This window comes from Myripristis murdjan, chromosome 13 (assembly GCF_902150065.1).
Source record: "Myripristis murdjan chromosome 13, fMyrMur1.1, whole genome shotgun sequence".
In the NCBI taxonomy this organism is placed as follows: Eukaryota; Metazoa; Chordata; class Actinopteri; order Holocentriformes; family Holocentridae; genus Myripristis; species Myripristis murdjan.
In genome coordinates, this window is record NC_043992.1 from 35,384,623 (window position 1) to 35,401,852 (window position 17,230).

Consider the following 17,230-nt stretch of genomic DNA (forward strand, 5'->3'; position numbering starts at 1 on the left):
CTGAAGGAATCCAGCAGCACTCCATTGGTGACAGATTTTGACGAACGTGTCATTAAGGTGACACAGTGTAAAGCGACGGAGGCTTGTGTGATTGACTTGTTAGCCCATTACGATGCTGTTGCAGAATTAATGGCTGCCATGGGAGGTGGGCTTGAAAACGGAGCTGGCAGTTTTAACGGCTTGGTGGTGAGTTACGGCAGGAAGTTTACAAACGAAAAAGAGGAGGGAAAGTGTGTGTGTGTGTGTGTGTGTGTGTGTGAGAGAGAGAGAGAAACAGGGAGGAATAGTTACTTTACTCCCTTTCCCCCTGTGTGCAGAGGGTGAAATGTGACCAACAGCAGACGAGGAGTTTTACAGGGCTGTACCATGTCATGCTAACTCGCGCTCTCAAAATCTAGTGATTTATGAGGGCCTAAAAGCTCTGTATGTTATGCACCCCATAGGCATTATAAAACCCCGTAGTATTACCAAATGTGACAAACCTTGCTTTCATAAAACAAGTCTCATACAAGGACTTAAAATATTGTGAGACTTTCTTCGGGGCTGCACGTAGACAACATTTAACTCGTTTCACAATGGTTTTCTAATGAGGACAGAAACAGAGTAGATGGGCTACATTCCTTGTGTGCATATGCCTCATTGTGCACAGGCATTACTCAGTCATCCTCTCTGAGCCATCCTTTTCTAATCAAGAGGATAAGGGATTAGAGAGGGAAATGCAGAATGCCGGAAACTGAACAGAATTTTTATTTCACCCGGTATCTTTGATTTCTCTGGATTTCTTGGCACGGTAGATCTTCCTCTGGGAACGGTCTTTTCTCAGAGCCCAGGTAAATATTTGTTCTTTCTCAGTGCAGGGGAATCACACCAGGCTTTATGTAGGGGGCTCCTTTACCATGCTGACTTCCCCTCTATGTCGAGGTCCTGACCCCATCACAAGAGTCCAGAGACTAGGGAGAAAAACCCTGCTCGGTTCCAGTTTCATTTAACACACCTAACACCTCTGCCTGGAATAACTGGACTAGCACCTCTCACCGCCTTCTCATGGCCTGCTGTTCAGTTTGTTTGTGTTACCTTTCCCCTTGAATTCGCACTCCATCTCAATGGCACACACAGCCTTTTTTTTCTCTGCCTTTCTGTGTCCCTCTCCTCACATATTTTATTTTATTTCTTGCACTTGGTTGAATTGTCGGTTGATTGCATAGTGAAACCTGCGGTATTGGACTTTGCGGTCTTGTCAGTCACAGTAATAGCATGCACATCTCTCTTTGTGTGCCAGGAGCTGATTCCAGAGTTTTACTACCTCCCAGAGATGTTTGTCAACAGCAATGGCTACCATCTGGGCATGAGGGAGGACAGGACGATGGTGTGTGATGTGGACTTGCCAGCCTGGGCCAAGAAACCCGAGGACTTTGTCAGGATAAACAGGATGGTATGGATTATTTTCATTTAGCATAGCTGGATATTTATCTTTGGATGTTTTTCTTTTTCAGTAAAGATGATCCTCTCTCTTTTTAGTGGCGGTGTATGACGTGTCATGACATGTTTTTCATTTTTTTTTTGTACAATAATTAGGCTGTGGTTTACCAAATCCTTTAATGTATGCAGTGACTATTATCATACAGTAGGCAAAACCCATAACATAACCGGTCAAGAAGATTGTCTTTCACCTTCCAATTCTTAAAAGTCTTAATACTAAATTTTAACACTAAAAATTGTAGTACCCACTAAGGGTTTTAGGAAATCTGAGCCTAATTCTTATAAGGCTGCATGATACAGATGTAATTTAAAGGAAAATTTTAGCCAAAAGCACATCAACACTTTAAAAAATTGGGAGTCGCTATTTACATTGTGTTTCTGGTGCCATTTTGTGGTTTGATGTTGTATTTTTGTCGTTTTGTTGCCAACTAGCCAAAAGTGAATCCAGTAACATTACTCAAAGATATTCTCAACACAGCAGCAATAGTGAATAACAGCAACTAGGTGAACCTAGTGCAAGCTGTGTAGCTCCATATTAGGGGGAAAATGTAATAATTTACGTACTGAAATGTGCAAATGACCACAACGCAGCACCGTGGTTCAGGAGTGTTGTTGATTTATACCAGTTACTCCACTGTTGCCGTCATGGCTGCTGAGATTTTCAGCTGTGGAAAAAGCTTAGCTGGTCCAGCTGCTTGGATCTGTTTCCCATAACCCCCCTCCCCCTCAACACACACATAGCCAGGCTGATGTCGGCTTTGTGGGCAGCAAGACCGGTGTTAAAAGGCTAACACACATTTCATTTCAAACTGTTGAAGGCCCAGACTTGTTCACTCAGTCTGAAATGCCATTATCTCAGCAAACTCACTGTCACTCTATCTGGTCAACTAATGACTAGATCTTACATGTGTTGTTCGGGTAAGCAGCATGCTGTGTGTCGCCAAGTTAAAATAACTTTACAAAGCCCCAGACAAACAAAAAGCCTCATAATTAAGTGATGCAGCGACACAAACATTTAATTCAGAACTTACCTTGTAGCTGAGTCTAGCATTTCAAATTGAAGCTTGGAGACAAATTAATCCCATCAGGACCTTTGTGAGAGTCAAATCCACAATTCCCTTCATAAAACCTTCGATTTTCAACCAGTGGTTGACAATTTAATACTGTCTCAACATATGCCATGCTTGTGTGTGTGTGTGTGTGTGTGTGTGTGTGTGTGTGTGTGTGTGTGTGTGTGTGTGTGCGTGTGCACCTTTTTCAACAAGGTGGAGTCAGTCAGTCAGTCAGTTCATTACATCAAGACATCTAGAGCCTGCACAATTATGCGCCATGGCTAAAAAAAAATCAGCATAAATGTTTGCTGTCCGCTGTCAGTGTTAGTTGCTAACACTGAAAATTAACTCTGAAAATTGTTTGTTTAACAAACATGCAGGACAAAATGCAACATTCTCTCTTACCTCAATCTCCACTGTAGCTGCAGCTGCTCTCCATGTGCATGGCTTTTTGCAAATTTACAGAAGAACACAGTTATACCCTAAAACAATAAAATAGCACCACAAACATAATGAAAGTCAACAATCCCTGTTTTTAAATATTCTGCATGTGTTCCAAATTGTGTTTTTTGTTTACCTACCCTTGTTTTAGATTACTTTTTGAAGTAATAGCACTAAAGCATAAAATAGCAATAAAATAGCACAACAAACATAATGAAAGTCAACAATCCCTGTTTTTAAATATTCTTCATGTGTTCCAAATTGTATTTTTTGTTTACCTACCCTTGTTTTAGGTTACTTTTTTACATTGCTTCTCCATCACCTACTCCTCGCTATCCTACTACTATACTGAAGTGGTCCTGTGCGTCTCCCAGTGTTATTCATGAAGCATCTAATAAAGTGCCCCGCTCAATACTAATACTGTACTCCTGACCCGAGTGATGTCACTAAAAGACAGGGCCGGCAAGTGTGCCCTCTAATGTTACCTAATGCTGGGCCTCATCAATCATGATTTGGCAGTGTGCAGGGCTGTTTTCATCTCCATGTGTGTGTGTATGTGTGTGTGTGTGTGTGTGTGTGTGTGTGTGTGTGTGTTTTAATATGGACAGGCTATCAACATGTGGCCCAAACCTCCCAGAAGGCTTTGCAAGGAGCGCATAAATAAAATTTTCTATATGAGCTACATTATGAGTGGCCATTGCATGTGCATACCAATGTATAGATTTTGAACACAAATGCAGTCAAATTTTGAATGCTTTAAAAGAGGTAACTGATTAGAAAATTAGATCTACACACACAAATTTTGAACTACACAAAAATCATATCATGAGACATCAGTAAGCAGCCTACTGCCTACCATGTGAGGCAAATATGTATTGTTGGTGCATCCAGGTTCCTCTGGACGGAGAATCTGCTCCTTTTCGGGGTCAGATTGTCTTTTTCCTCTTAGGATTTCATTTGCCACTTGTACGGGTGGAGAAATGTACACTTCCACGACCAGAATTTAATTTGTGCTAATAGAGAAAATTTACAGGGTGTCATTTAAGGGTGAGGAAACACTCTTCTCTATTGCATCTTCACTTTTTCTTTTATAAGGCATGCGTTTTTACATGACTTTCTTGCTTTGTGCAGCTTTAAGCTTGAACGACAGAACATTCCGTGTGTGTTGTGTACCCCGTGGTTAGGGGCCCGGTGTTTTTGGACCAAGGACCAGAGGTGGGAGGTGGCTGTGGGAACACACTTGACCTTTTCAGCCAGAGTGACAGTGCTGGGCTGGGAGGCCGTCTTACGGAGGTGACCTTTCCCTGCGCTCTACCCACGCTGCCCAGTCAGCCTCATCAGACTTACAGGCGTACACCGGCAGGGGGAGGGTCGGGAGGGGAGAGGCACGAGGATAGAGGGGAAAAGGCTGGGAATTATGTTATGGGGCATGTCTAAGTCTCAAAAACGAGTCCCGAGGATAACTGAAAAAAAGGGATTACAGTGGATATTTTTCACCCTTGAAGGATATGTGTATGGTATGATGTTGCATTGCTTCTCTGTATTCACAGACCACTGTATTCACACACCCAGAAAATCATAGTCCTCTGCCTCCATTTTTGTCTTTCTTTTGTTCTGCTTGCTAGCCCACACTCTTGCTTCCTCTATTATTTCATTTCTGTCAGTGGATCTCTCTCCCAGCCTCCCTCTGTCTTTCTCTCCCTCTCCCTCTCTCTCCTCTCCTCCCTCCCAGCCTCCCTCCCACTTCCCATCTTTGCATGTGCCACTTTCAATTGTAGTGATATGCCCTGTGGCAAACTCAGCCTCTGTGTGCTCGAGCTGGCTTTGTTGGTAATGGCTGTTATTCCTGACGCGAGGGGAGGAGTGTAAATTCCTCTAGCAAAGCCTTACACCAGCATGCAAGGGAATTATATTGTGTACAGTATTGTGGAACAATACATCAAACTCACCACTGCACCTCTGCTTCCATAGGTATTTTCCAATAATTATCAGACTTAAGTCTTATCCTGGAATGTCTCAAAGAAAATCCACAAGAAATCTTTTCTCCTTTTTTCACGCACAAAGTAATTTATCAGTGTTACTGCTACAGCTGGTTTGCAGTAAACTGTATCCCCATTAGTACAAAACGTATGTCTTAGTGTCCATGGAAAGATAGATGGTCATAATTTTTAATAGACAAAAGTGACATCAGATCCCCAGAGACATATTATGTTTTAGCTGATTACAGTTTGAATGGAGCAAATTAAACTTCTGTCTCGTATTTCTTTTGTCTTATCTCAGTAAATTTTTACAAGATTAAGTTTTTTTTTCTCCCTGTTGTGCTCTCTTCAATTAGATTTGTAATGTTTACTGGGATTGTGATGCTGTCAGTCCAAGTAGGGCTCGATCTCATGTACATTAAAGCAGGTTACGTTTCGGTGTGCTCACTGTTGTGTGGAAGTACAATTTGTGTTACGTCTTTAGGCCCATGTGCTGCACGCTGCTGTATGCCTCTCACCTCTAATTGCCCTGTACTTCTCTGACAGGCCCTGGAAAGCGAGTTTGTGTCATGTCAGCTGCATCAGTGGATTGACCTTATTTTCGGCTACAAGCAGCGAGGCCCAGAGGCGGTGCGTGCCCTCAACGTCTTTCACTACCTGACTTACGAGGGCTCCGTCAACCTGGACAGTATCACTGACCCTTTGCTTAGAGAGGTAAGGCACACACACACACATTGCCATGGAAACATGCCCCCGCCCTCCCCAACCTCCTCAGTTATTCACCATAGGCGCAACTTCCTGTCTCTATCTGCCCTGGCATGTGCTGGAGCTCTGGGAGCGTTCATATCATGCATCTGTCAATCATTTATTGTGTCATGCAAATGTAACCCGTGGGAGAAACGGGCAGAGCTGCTGACTCACCGACTTTGCATTGAGATTAGCCTCATTTTGTAATGACCTGAATTATTAACTCCCTCCATCTCAGATGAACACTAATCTTTTAATAGCTGTCCACATCATGCAATCTGTGATAGATCTTCTTCCTATTACGATTCTGTGTTCGTGTTTTCCTTTTCGTGCTGACTGATATCCCTTCCCTCTGTCTGATCAATGAATGCGGTCGGCTTTGAGTTCTTTAATCAATCATCAGAGGTCACTTAGTCAATAGACAGGGGGACTGAATGTTCTCGTTTTTAACTAATTAATTGAATAGCTATTAGCTGGTCTCTTCACTTGTATACTACTTGTGAATAGCTTAATTGCGTAGAGGGGAAAGGGGACCAGAGACTGCAGCAGCTGGCATGCATTGTGGTGCTTTCCAGTGTGAGCTCCTCTCTCCCTGTGATATCCACCATCTGCTGTCTGCAAAACAAGTCATTTATATACTGTCACTTCCAGGGGCGCCTTTATTTATCAAGTGACCACTATGCAAATCACCTGCAGCACATTTAGAGGATCTAATTATCAAACAATATTGCGAAAGGTTTTCATCATTTCAAGATTTTAGACAATGGCATTTTTTTTTTTTTTGCATCAGGCTGAGGGTTTTTAGCTGTCTGCCACCCTGCCTACTATTAACCGTGAGAATTGACAGTAGTGTTTGTTAGCTGCACATTAGGAAGCCACTTACTCAGACTCCCTAATTGTGCCCAGTTGATGTAGTCACTCTTGTGACATGAGAATGTATTTATGCTGGAGAGAAAAAATGGCTTAGCTAATTACAACTGATGTAGTGCTGGAATGATGAGCGCTAATTAAGACAAGCCTTCATACCTTCAATCATGCTCTTCATTCTAGGTGGATTCCTTTTTTCTCTTTCTGAGGTATTACATGACCTCGTATATCTTTGCCCAAGATATCCAGACAGTGATCTGTTGAACTGAGGCATAACAAAAAAGTGTAGTGTACGGTGATGTAACGACGTGTACTTATTTGATTTATTTGCATATATCAGTTGCAGTAGAGTTACTAGTAATTTTAGAATTCAGGTTATGCTGGTTTTTCCAACGTACAGTGCCATGTTGGACACACAACCTGCCCATGGTGGTTCTCTGCCCCCTGTGCAATGCATGCTGGGATACCCTCCAGCACCCCGCGACCCTGAAAAGGATTAGCACTGTAATTATCCAGACATTTCACCACTGCAAAGAAGTTCTGCTGAGAAGCTGCTCTAAACAAATAGGTTCCACTGTGCTTTACTATGTTGCAGAATAATTTAAGTTCCTGCACCATTAATGGTAAAGTTATGGTAGCTTGGCAGATGACTTCTTTCTCAGTTCACGCTAACATTATTCCCATTGGTGTTTGCTGCTCCTCCCATCTAACGCAGGGCAGTCTCTTGGCTGCCTGGCTGAGTTGATGAGGTAGAAGAGGGAAAAGTGCCCGATGAATGTCGTGCTAAGACCTGCTGAAATGTGACGATTGGCTCCAGGGTATTGATTCATTCTGGCCTGACAGGTGGAACTGCAGATCTGGTATTAGCCACAGCAATCATGGCATTTGAAATGCCAAGAAATTAGAGGTCGTAAGAGATAATTTCCCTCCTTGTGTCAGATGAAAATGATGACACCCTCTGACATGCCGTTGGGCCTCTGGTTGAGGGCACGGTGACAGCTCTACTGGGCACGCTGCCGGAACAGCAGTCCTTCGCCTTGATGCTTATCCTGACAGCCTTCTCATATGGAAAAACATGACAGCAACCCCTTGATTCAGACCCTGCTGTGTCACTCAGAAGTAAACAGACAAATTATGCATCAGTGGGGCTTTTCTCTTCCACAGCTGCCGCTACCTACAGTTGAAAGCCTGCCCCCCCCTCCTTCCCATTACTGTTCATTGAAGGGACAAACAAAGAGAAGAAAGTGTTCTAGCCAGCCAACGAAGGGCTTCTAGAAGTGGCAGAGGCTTTGAAGCAGCCAACACACACTTTATGTTGTCACCTTGATATCGTAGTTTGTGACAGAGGTATTTAAATGCTTGACCTTAACAATGAAAAACTCCCTTCATATGTAATACATAGCATGGACAATTCTGTATACATAGTCTGTGATGTTAACTGCGTTAGAGACAGTCATCTATTGGTGGAGACGTCCTGGTGTACCCTACTCACACACACAGTAGTGCAGGTGTCAACTCCAAAACTGTCACTCAGCAAACACCCTTGGGGCAATTCTTTGTAGATATGTGAGGATTAAAATCAATTCAGAAGCTCTAATCTAAAATAAATTACCATTGGCATGTAAAGAATTGTCAGTAGTGTCATGAGAACTTGTTTGGGAAATTATGCCAGAATGGGACTTTAGATAGGATGGAAGAGGACTGAAGAAAATATAATATAATATAATATAAATAGTTTGTTTATGTGTATATGCATGTATGAGTGTTTGTGATAATGGTTTCTGTGTTATTTAATCTGTTTGTATAATTTGTTTATACTGTATTACACCCAGAAGTACTTAATGGAAGCAATTTGTTGCTGGTAATCCTCCGTGTCTGTTGAAAGGTGAAAGGTGGTGCTGCTGCATATTTGTATCTGCTACCGCAGATCTCAGGCGTTGTGAGTCAGCATGATCCCACGCTGCTTAGCGGGCCAACACAAGGCCGTGTCTGCATTCTGTTTGACAGAGTTGTTGTGTTGCCGCATTGCATGAGTGCACTGGAGGATGCTGCTGGGGGAGCCTCTGTCACCAGTTTGGGAACCAGCAGATAGAGAGCTGTACCCACTCACCTCTGAAGCCTTTTGCTCAAGCCAAGAGCGGATGTGAACAAAGACAGACAGGCAGACACAGTGTGTTATGATGGATGTTTGGTGCTCACCCAAGCAAGGCAGTTGTTGCTGGGAGGGAGATCAACCAGATGGCTTTGGCAATAAGTGTCACTTATCAGCCAAAAAGCAGAGCCTGAAGTGACTTAAACTAATGAACTGCCTGTTAAGTGCTCTCGATCTCAGTTTGAGATAGAGAGATAAGTTTCTGACATACCTCCAAGAGGATTAGTGTTGAAGCACCTGAGAGATATTGACATGTTTTGATAATCTGGTGGGGAAACATGTTCTTGAGTTAACCTTGAACAACTCCCCCTCACTCCCTTCCACACACACAAACACACACACATACACACACACAAACACAAACACAGACAAACCCCACATCTCTCGCTCTGGAAGTAATTGTTGGGAGTCCAGGTTCGTCTGAACCTATCAAACTGCTATATGCTGCAGCTCAGTTTTCCGGTAATAGAATCATCAGAAGAAATATGGTGATGTTTTCCACATGGCCTTCCCAACCTTTCTGATCTTTGTATCAAATTTCTTTATTTGAGCAGACATTGTGACCCTCACCCCCCAAACCTAACCTTAAATAGCCATAATGTCAGTTGCTTATTACTTGACAGACTGCGCTGTAAAGAAACACTGACTGGCACGTAATGGTTGCCAAATGTGCTCACCAAGCTCACGTGAAACTTTCCCTGCTGTCCCACGGTGCTCAGCAGAGGACAGCAGCTCCTTTTTTGGTGCTGTGCGATATAGGAAATGACCAGGGACCGTTTGGGGGCTGGCGGGGGGGTCATTGAGCTTGCAGGTGGCCTGTCCTAATTCAGTATCACCTCCAAACTTCCCAAGCACACATCTTGCACCGTGGCATGTGCTACCCAATGGGGGCTTTTGATAGTGAGTGGTGTGTACAGGCGCTGGAAAATGAGAGCTCGTCACCCAGCCAGCCAGCCAGTCAGAAGGGCGGGTGAAAGGCTGAGGGATGTATGTTCCATTGTGCACAGTGGCATTGACGGACGTCTACAAGCTCCCCTCTGATGGTGGAAGTGGCTCCAGTCACATCAATCACTCCCACCGTGGAGTGCCCCACTTTCAGTCAAGCTCAGCAGCGCTCTCGGCTTTTTTCTTTTTTTCTTCTCTCTCTCTCTCTTTTTTTTTACCTCTCACTGGAGGCAATGGAGATCTTTCGTCTGTTGCAAATGGAAGTTCTTTTCTAATAATAGTTACAGTAAAAGCTTGATTTCTCTGGTGTTGTATTATTTTTTGTACTCAGGAGGCTGTGACATTGCTGTTTCCACTTTTTTTCTTTCTCAGTCAGAAGCATCCAGGCTTATATAGTTTATGCACCATAAATCATCCTTCATCAAGGTACTCTCACCCCTTCAGCCTGTGTGCTTTTTTGTTGTTGTTTTGGTATGCTTGTGCGATTTTGTACATCAGTTTCTCTGTGTGTGTGTGTGTGTGTTTGTGTGTGTGTGTCTCTGGACGCACATGTGTGTGTGCATGCACGTGCTTTTTTCCCTTTGTTTCAGGCACAATAACATCTAAAAGCAGGCCGGCCTGCTGCAGTCCTAGCTGGATGTCACTCCAGGTTAACGTTTGTGCAGTGGGGGCCCCTGCGCCTGGAAATGGGAATGGTTAACTGAAGCATGTTAATAGGAAAAGGCTTGTCTCTTCCATACTAACACTTGGATGACTCTGCAGGCTAAGGGGGGAAGGGGGAGCACCCAGGCGGATTGGGAGTGCACCCCTTTCCCTTTACCTCCCCCCTCCCTCAGAGGCACGGCTGAGTTAGGATTTGCTTGCATTGTCAAGTAACGCATTGACCCATCACTTTGATGCATATTGATTGTGACAGCCGCTCCTCTCTCTCCTCTCTTTCCTTCTCCCCTCTCTCTCCCGCAGGCCACAGAGGCACAGATTCAGAGCTTTGGACAGACGCCATCTCAGTTGCTTATTGAGCCACATCCTCCACGCAGCTCCGCCATGCACCTGGTGAGAGCAGCGAGCATGCTGGGAAAATTCTCTGCACTATCTCTCCGGTGTTGGGGTTGGGATGGGTGTGAGTGTCTGTGTGGGTGCATATGTGTAAAGATGTGTGTGAGGATATGTGGACCTGTGCGTGCAAGGATGCTTGTTTGTGTGTGTGTGTGTGTGTGTGTTGGGGGAGGAGGGGTGTGTGCATTCAGCTGTTTTTGAGTTTTTGCGTGTGTGTGTGTGTGTGTGTGTGTGTGTGTGTGTGTGTGTGTGTGTGTGCACTGGCACAAGATTGCGGGGACATGTCCCAGTTTTCTCACTCCTATATATTTCCCTCAATCCGTTTCTTTGTCTTCTAACAAAAGATATTAAATATTTCAGAAGTTGCAGCTCACCTAGGTCACAGATCCACAATGTAACAACAAATGTATCAGTAGCAGCTGTCTCCATTATTCTAGCTGTTACTGTGTAGCAGTGTAGTGTAAAGGGAAGAGTGCTCCCTACTGGCCTAGCAGCTCCTCTGTGCAGCTGTAAGCCGCTCTTCCCTGTCTAATCCATGTAATAGCCAGCCTAGCTCTCATTATCTCCACACGTCTCTCTCTCTCTCTCTCTCTCTCCCTCTCTCTCTCTCTTTTTCACTTTCCCCACAAGAAACTTTGCAAAGCAGGTCCCTTTGAGACCTTTTAGTTCAATTTTCTTCTTTTGGAACAGATGTAAATCTTTTCGTCTGCCTCTTTTGAAAGTGTGATATTGGGAACTCGGTGAGAAGAAAGCGAAACTGGTTCAGAGCTAACAGCATCACTACCTTCTGTGCTGCTGTTGCTTCCTCTCTTATGCCGCTGCTGCTGCACAGGATAGTTTCATCAAGCACTGTAAAGGTTGATTTGAATTTTTATCCTGAAATTTACATATTTTCAAGAGCTCACTGTTTATGCTCCTTCTCTGCAGACCAAACTGAATCTTTCTGAGATACATGTGTATCATGTATGCACCATCTCATACTTGTGGCCTACTCCATCCCAGTTCTCCATGTGTCTTACCCTCGTCTGATCAGTCCCTTGTTTGACTGTACTGTCTGGAGGTGGAGGGGGCTGGAGGCCCAGACCCCGAGGTCCTCCTCTCTCCCTCCCCTCCTCCACACCTGTGCATGAGGCTCTCCTCTGTGTCTGTACCTAGTTTTACCTCCAACCTCCACACTAATTACCTCTTTCCATCCTGCCTCCCTTTTTCTCCCATCTTCCCATATCATTCCTTTCCACATTCCCCATCCCCTGCCCTCTTGCTCCTTCCCATTCCTCCTCCTCCTTCCTCATATTCCTCCTCCTTCTACACACTCCCTCTTTTCTCTCTTCTACTCAATAGTGTTTCCTTCCACAGAGTCCTCTCATGTTCAAGGACCAGATGCAGCAGGATGTCATCATGGTGTTGAAGTTCCCCTCCAACTCGCCAGTAACACATGTGGCAGCAAACACCCTGCCCCACCTCACCGTACCCGCCGTGGTCACTGTCACCTGCAGCCGCCTCTTCGCCGTCAACCGTTGGCACAACACCGTCGGTGAGTGGGAGCGCTCTCTCTCTCACACTACACACATGGCAGGTGATATCTGCCCCACGTGGTGTTCGTACATACCCGCTTACACACATGAGCACATAAGCCCTCGTAAAAACAATAGCGTGCCGCACCACATGTGCCACCTACCACAGCAGTGGCCCTGTAAAATCACTTCATCACAGTCACCGGCAAACCTGCTCTTGGCTCATAATTGAGCTGTAGCAAGCTGGCTGTATGAAAGGCTAGTGTCGCCCAGGTAAGCTGACCATGAGTGCTTCCACATGTTCCTCCTCAGGCATGTGTGAACAACATTACCCACAGAGCCCCTCCCCAAGAACCAGCCTCACCTCTGGGTCAGAGGGCCAGTGCAATGGTTACTGGGAAATTAGGCCGCAACGGCACCACATTCGCCTCACACTTCCCCATCTGTCACTGTAGAGACACACTGAGCCCAGGTCCAAAGAGTCCGGGGCTGTGCGTGGCTGCTCTGACTGCTCAGACGCTAATGAACACAGCTGCAGCACCCTCGCCATCCCGTTGGAAGGGAGGGAAAATGTGGTTTGGCTTTTCAGAATATTGACGAAAAAAAAAGGCCTGCCTATTTTCAAGCATGTTACTCAGCTTCAAAACTGGCCCCATACACACACGTCTGGGATAAAACAGCTCCATTGAGTTCGACACTCTGGAAAAAAAAAAGAAAAAATGCCAAGAGCCCAGAAAGACTGATAGAAATCTCACTCCAATACTTCCATTGCCTGCAAAAGGTTATGAATTAGTCTTGGCTCTCAAAGGGGAGCAGGTGTTTGCGTGCAAGGATATGCATGCATGTAAGAATGAACACGTGCAATAGTTAGAAATAGCTGCGATGATCCACTGCCTCATTGTATTCTTGCCTGCTTGCAGGTCTCAGAGGAGCGCCAGGCTACTCCCTTGAGCAAGCTCATCACCTGCCTATAGAGATGGATTCTCTGATTGGTGAGTAAGGACACCCAAAGGCTAGCCTTAGTGTGTTATGCTGAAAATGTAGCATCAACCAAAAATAGGCCATTGTGTGTTGAAGTGTGTGTCTGTCATAATGATAAAAGTCTTCATAATAAAATTAAAAAAAATGCCTCTAACACCTCAGTGTATTGATATATGTATTGTGGGATTTGTTTTTTTTTTTGTTTTTTTTTTTCGTTTTCGTTTTACAGCGAACAATTCTGGAAGCAACAAGCGTCAGATCACAGACCTAGTGGACCAGAGCATCCAAATCACCACACACTGTTTTGTGGTGACAGCTGACAACCGCTACATCCTGGTGTGTGGCTTCTGGGACAAGAGCTTTCGTGTGTACTCCTCCGAGACAGGTAGGTTACAGTGTAAACTCTATTTTCTATAGAGATGCTCACTGATGTGTGGAGGACTGAGCGCTATGATGGGAATAATACAGTATTGTAGCTGCTCTCTCATGACATGCCTGGTAGGAAATACACTGTATTAATTGATCTGTTGGATATGAATTCTTTTCCTGCTCTCTTCCCTTCCATTGATTAGCATTCAACAGGAGGAAGATAATTATAATCTGTACATCATACAAGACATACATTAGCCAGCAATCAGCTTCAGCCAGAGACTGCATAACACAGCAGCCAATAATGTGATTTTAATGCAACAGTTGAAATTGCTACATGATTGTAACACCACAATAGCACACTGAGGTTAGCTACATAACTCAACAAACACATAGCATCATGTACGTGTTGGACTCTTCACTGTTCAGTTTCACGACTGATGCAGTACTTGATATACAGTAATACTCCGAAATAGCCAACCAGCAGTAGTTTCACGATTAAGCATTTTGGTTCATGGAGCCTCTGGCCAGGCCACCATCTCGCCACCATCAACATTAAATCATGTCTTTGTATCAGGGTAGCAACTAAAGACTACACTCACTGCTGATTAATTTTCAATTAACCTTCCAATTAATTGAATAATTATTTGGTGTATATGAAATTTCAAAAATAATCACAAATGTAAAAGTATTCATTTTGCCTCTCTGGTGCCATTTTGTTGTTTGAGGTTGTGTTTTTGTTATTTTGCTGGTAACTAACCAAAGTTCAGTGTTAAACATCACTGAGATTTTATTAGCAAAACTACAACGGCACAAAAATATTTTCAAAGATCTAAAACAGAAACGTTAGCCATCGGGTTTCAGCGTCAACCCCTAGAAATATGTAAGTAAGGATTTGTTTTTAGACACGCCTATTTGCAGCGATGTTAAACAAACTTGTAGGGAGAAATCCAACAGAGAAGGGGGAGATCAACCTGCTTTCTCCCCTTAAGCTCCACTGTTGCTCCAGGTGCCCTCTATGTGCATCACATTTCACCAGGCAAAACAGAGCTACATCCTAAAATAACAAAATGGAACCAGAAACTCGTAAATCTATGTAAAGCTGTAAACTACGAATATTTGGTATTTCTACCTGATAAATGATGAAAAAAGATTACTTGATTCAAAATTATAATTGGTTGATTTTCTGTCGATGGATTTATCAGTTAATTTGCTAATTGTTTCAAAACCACTGTTGCCCTTTAGGCAAGCTGACCCAGATTGTGTTTGGACACTGGGACGTGGTGACGTGTCTGGCCCGGTCCGAGTCCTACATCGGAGGAGACTGTTACATCGTCTCTGGTTCCAGGGACGCTACTCTCCTGCTGTGGTACTGGAGCGGGCGGCACCATATCATCGGCGACAACCCCAATAACAGTGAGTAAGAACAGGCACAGAGATCAACGCTCATGAGCACACACACACACACACACACAGACAGTAACAGTATAGGTCCAGTTACCGGATGCCTACCAGTAAAGACACAGCTGGAAGCACTGCTCTCTGGACAAGATAGGATCAATCTTTATGTAAGGGTGTGTATTTCACCAATGACTTATACTCCCTCATCGTGAAAAGTAACCATGTAAAGGTGCACGAGAGTATTATTAGTATTTTTTCAAGTTATATAGGAAGCAAGAGTCTTTGATCAACTCTGAAAAAAGGCGTTCTCCCCAAGAAATCAAATAATGTGGAGAGACAGGGAGAGGGTAATTTATCTGCACTGTGGCTGTGATATATTAGCATGATACATCGAGTTGAGCTGAGTTGCTTTCAAGTTGACGACTCCAGATGTCTTGGCATTCAAGATGGTAAACCCCAGTGTGTGATTTCTGCTGCTCAGTTCATTTAGTTGCTCATTTCCACTGATTGGCTGTGTTCAAAACAATCCGTCAGGCGAGGGAAAGCAGCAGTTACTGTACAGTACAAACGTGGCTGCCATATACAGTATAGAACGAAGAAGCATTTACACTTTAATGTGTGCATGTGTGTGTGTGTGTGTGTGTGTTTGCTAGAAGATCTTGTGTTTCACAGATTTTAGGAGCTCTGGTTTAGGTGTGAGTGTTCTCTAATTAACTTCACTGAGGCTCAGACAGTTAATTAAGAATTTCAGCTTGGTTGCCTCCAATTAGCAAGGGGCAATCGCACTTGTGTTACTGCAGCAGGAAAACACTATTCCCCTGATATTCACGCTGCTAGTGCTTACAATGCATCTTCAACGCACAAAAGCGAAGGGAACTAGATACATCATCTTGAGAAACGAGACAGAATGTGTTTTCACTCACTCAAATCCTGTAGAGTCTCTTATCGATATATCATGATGTCAGAAACATATTGTAGACACCACAAGCAGCGGTAAATGATCTAGCTCGATTCTTGAGTGAGCAGCATACAAGTGGTACGAGCACCTAGCCAGCTGGATCTCGAGCTGAGTGTTTTGTCAGAGAACAGAGGAGTGCAGTGGGAACTCACTCCCAATCAGCCAAAACCTTCACATTTCTACATATATATTGGCCACATAATAGCATTATAGCGATGATTACAGCCAGTATCAATCATGTTCGAATATAGATGGCAGGCGTTGGCATGGACTCTCAGGATTAAACCAATAACAGCTTCTCGTAATGTGGTAAAGTGGAAAGCCTCAAATTAATGTTGTAAAATACTGAGAGCACCAACGTTCCCTTTGTGCAGAACCTCAACACAGTCATTAAAGGATCTTTTGCACGAGTCTCACTCTGGTGATTTCATGCCTATTATACGTTCTATAAAGATGGTTGAAGGTTGTGTGAATATGTAGCAGCAGCCCTCCGGATCACTGCCCCCCTCAGCCTGCAGACGTGGCACGCCCGAGAAATTGATTTCACCCATGCCCCAAAAGGCTGCATGTGTCTTAAATGTGCAATAATTAAAATAACTTCCAGCTCAATCACGGCCCTGCCTCTCAGGCTCGGCCCATCACACCGGTGTGAGGGGATATTTGCACCGGGTAATTGTGGCGGCTGACTCCACTGGGTCCCAAGGGCTCAGGCAGGGTGGGGGTTATGCAGTGCAGGGTGATTGAATCTTTTGTCGGGTAGGTGAGCTGCACTAGGTCCCTTATTCCCCCTAGAGGCTTTTTCTGACACTTGTCCTATTCAGCCCCCCTCAGCACTGGGTGCTGGAACTGACAGCCCTGCTCAGGTCTCAGTCTCTAAGGGACTGTGCGGCATCGATCACAACCCGGCTCGCTGACTGGACCGCTGTGGCTGCAGAGGTGATACGCCGAGGAGGAGGAGGAGATGAAGGGAGGGAGGGATGAGAGAGGAAACGTCTGACACACATCCACATCATCCATCAGGAAGTTATTGTCATGTGGGTGCATACTGCAACTTTCACTGAAATCACTGGACTTGGAGCCACATGAGGCAACACTATCAGTCACATAGATTCAGCCGATGTTAGTTTGACATATCAGCTTGACATTTATGGTAGATTATTTTCACAGTCTATGGAAATCTAACTTGTGTACTCATGGTTCCTCTGCAACGTATTGACCTGCTCCCTCCCCTTGTGTTAAGGCAGATAAATTCCATTGACTGCATTCATTATGCTCTACAAAAAATATGA

General features: G+C 44.3%; 1 protein-coding gene across 1 annotated transcript in view; it reads left to right on the plus strand.

Moving 5' to 3' along the window:
* nbeab (neurobeachin b) overlaps positions 1–17,230 on the plus strand; it is a 138,068-nt gene that overhangs the window by 113,764 nt on the left and 7,074 nt on the right. The window contains exons 36-42 of the mRNA XM_030067259.1: positions 1,280–1,432; positions 5,498–5,665; positions 10,626–10,715; positions 12,060–12,252; positions 13,153–13,224; positions 13,443–13,598; positions 14,828–14,998. Coding sequence (XP_029923119.1) covers positions 1,280–1,432; positions 5,498–5,665; positions 10,626–10,715; positions 12,060–12,252; positions 13,153–13,224; positions 13,443–13,598; positions 14,828–14,998 — 1,003 coding nt within the window. The remainder of the gene's footprint in view (positions 1–1,279; positions 1,433–5,497; positions 5,666–10,625; positions 10,716–12,059; positions 12,253–13,152; positions 13,225–13,442; positions 13,599–14,827; positions 14,999–17,230) is intronic.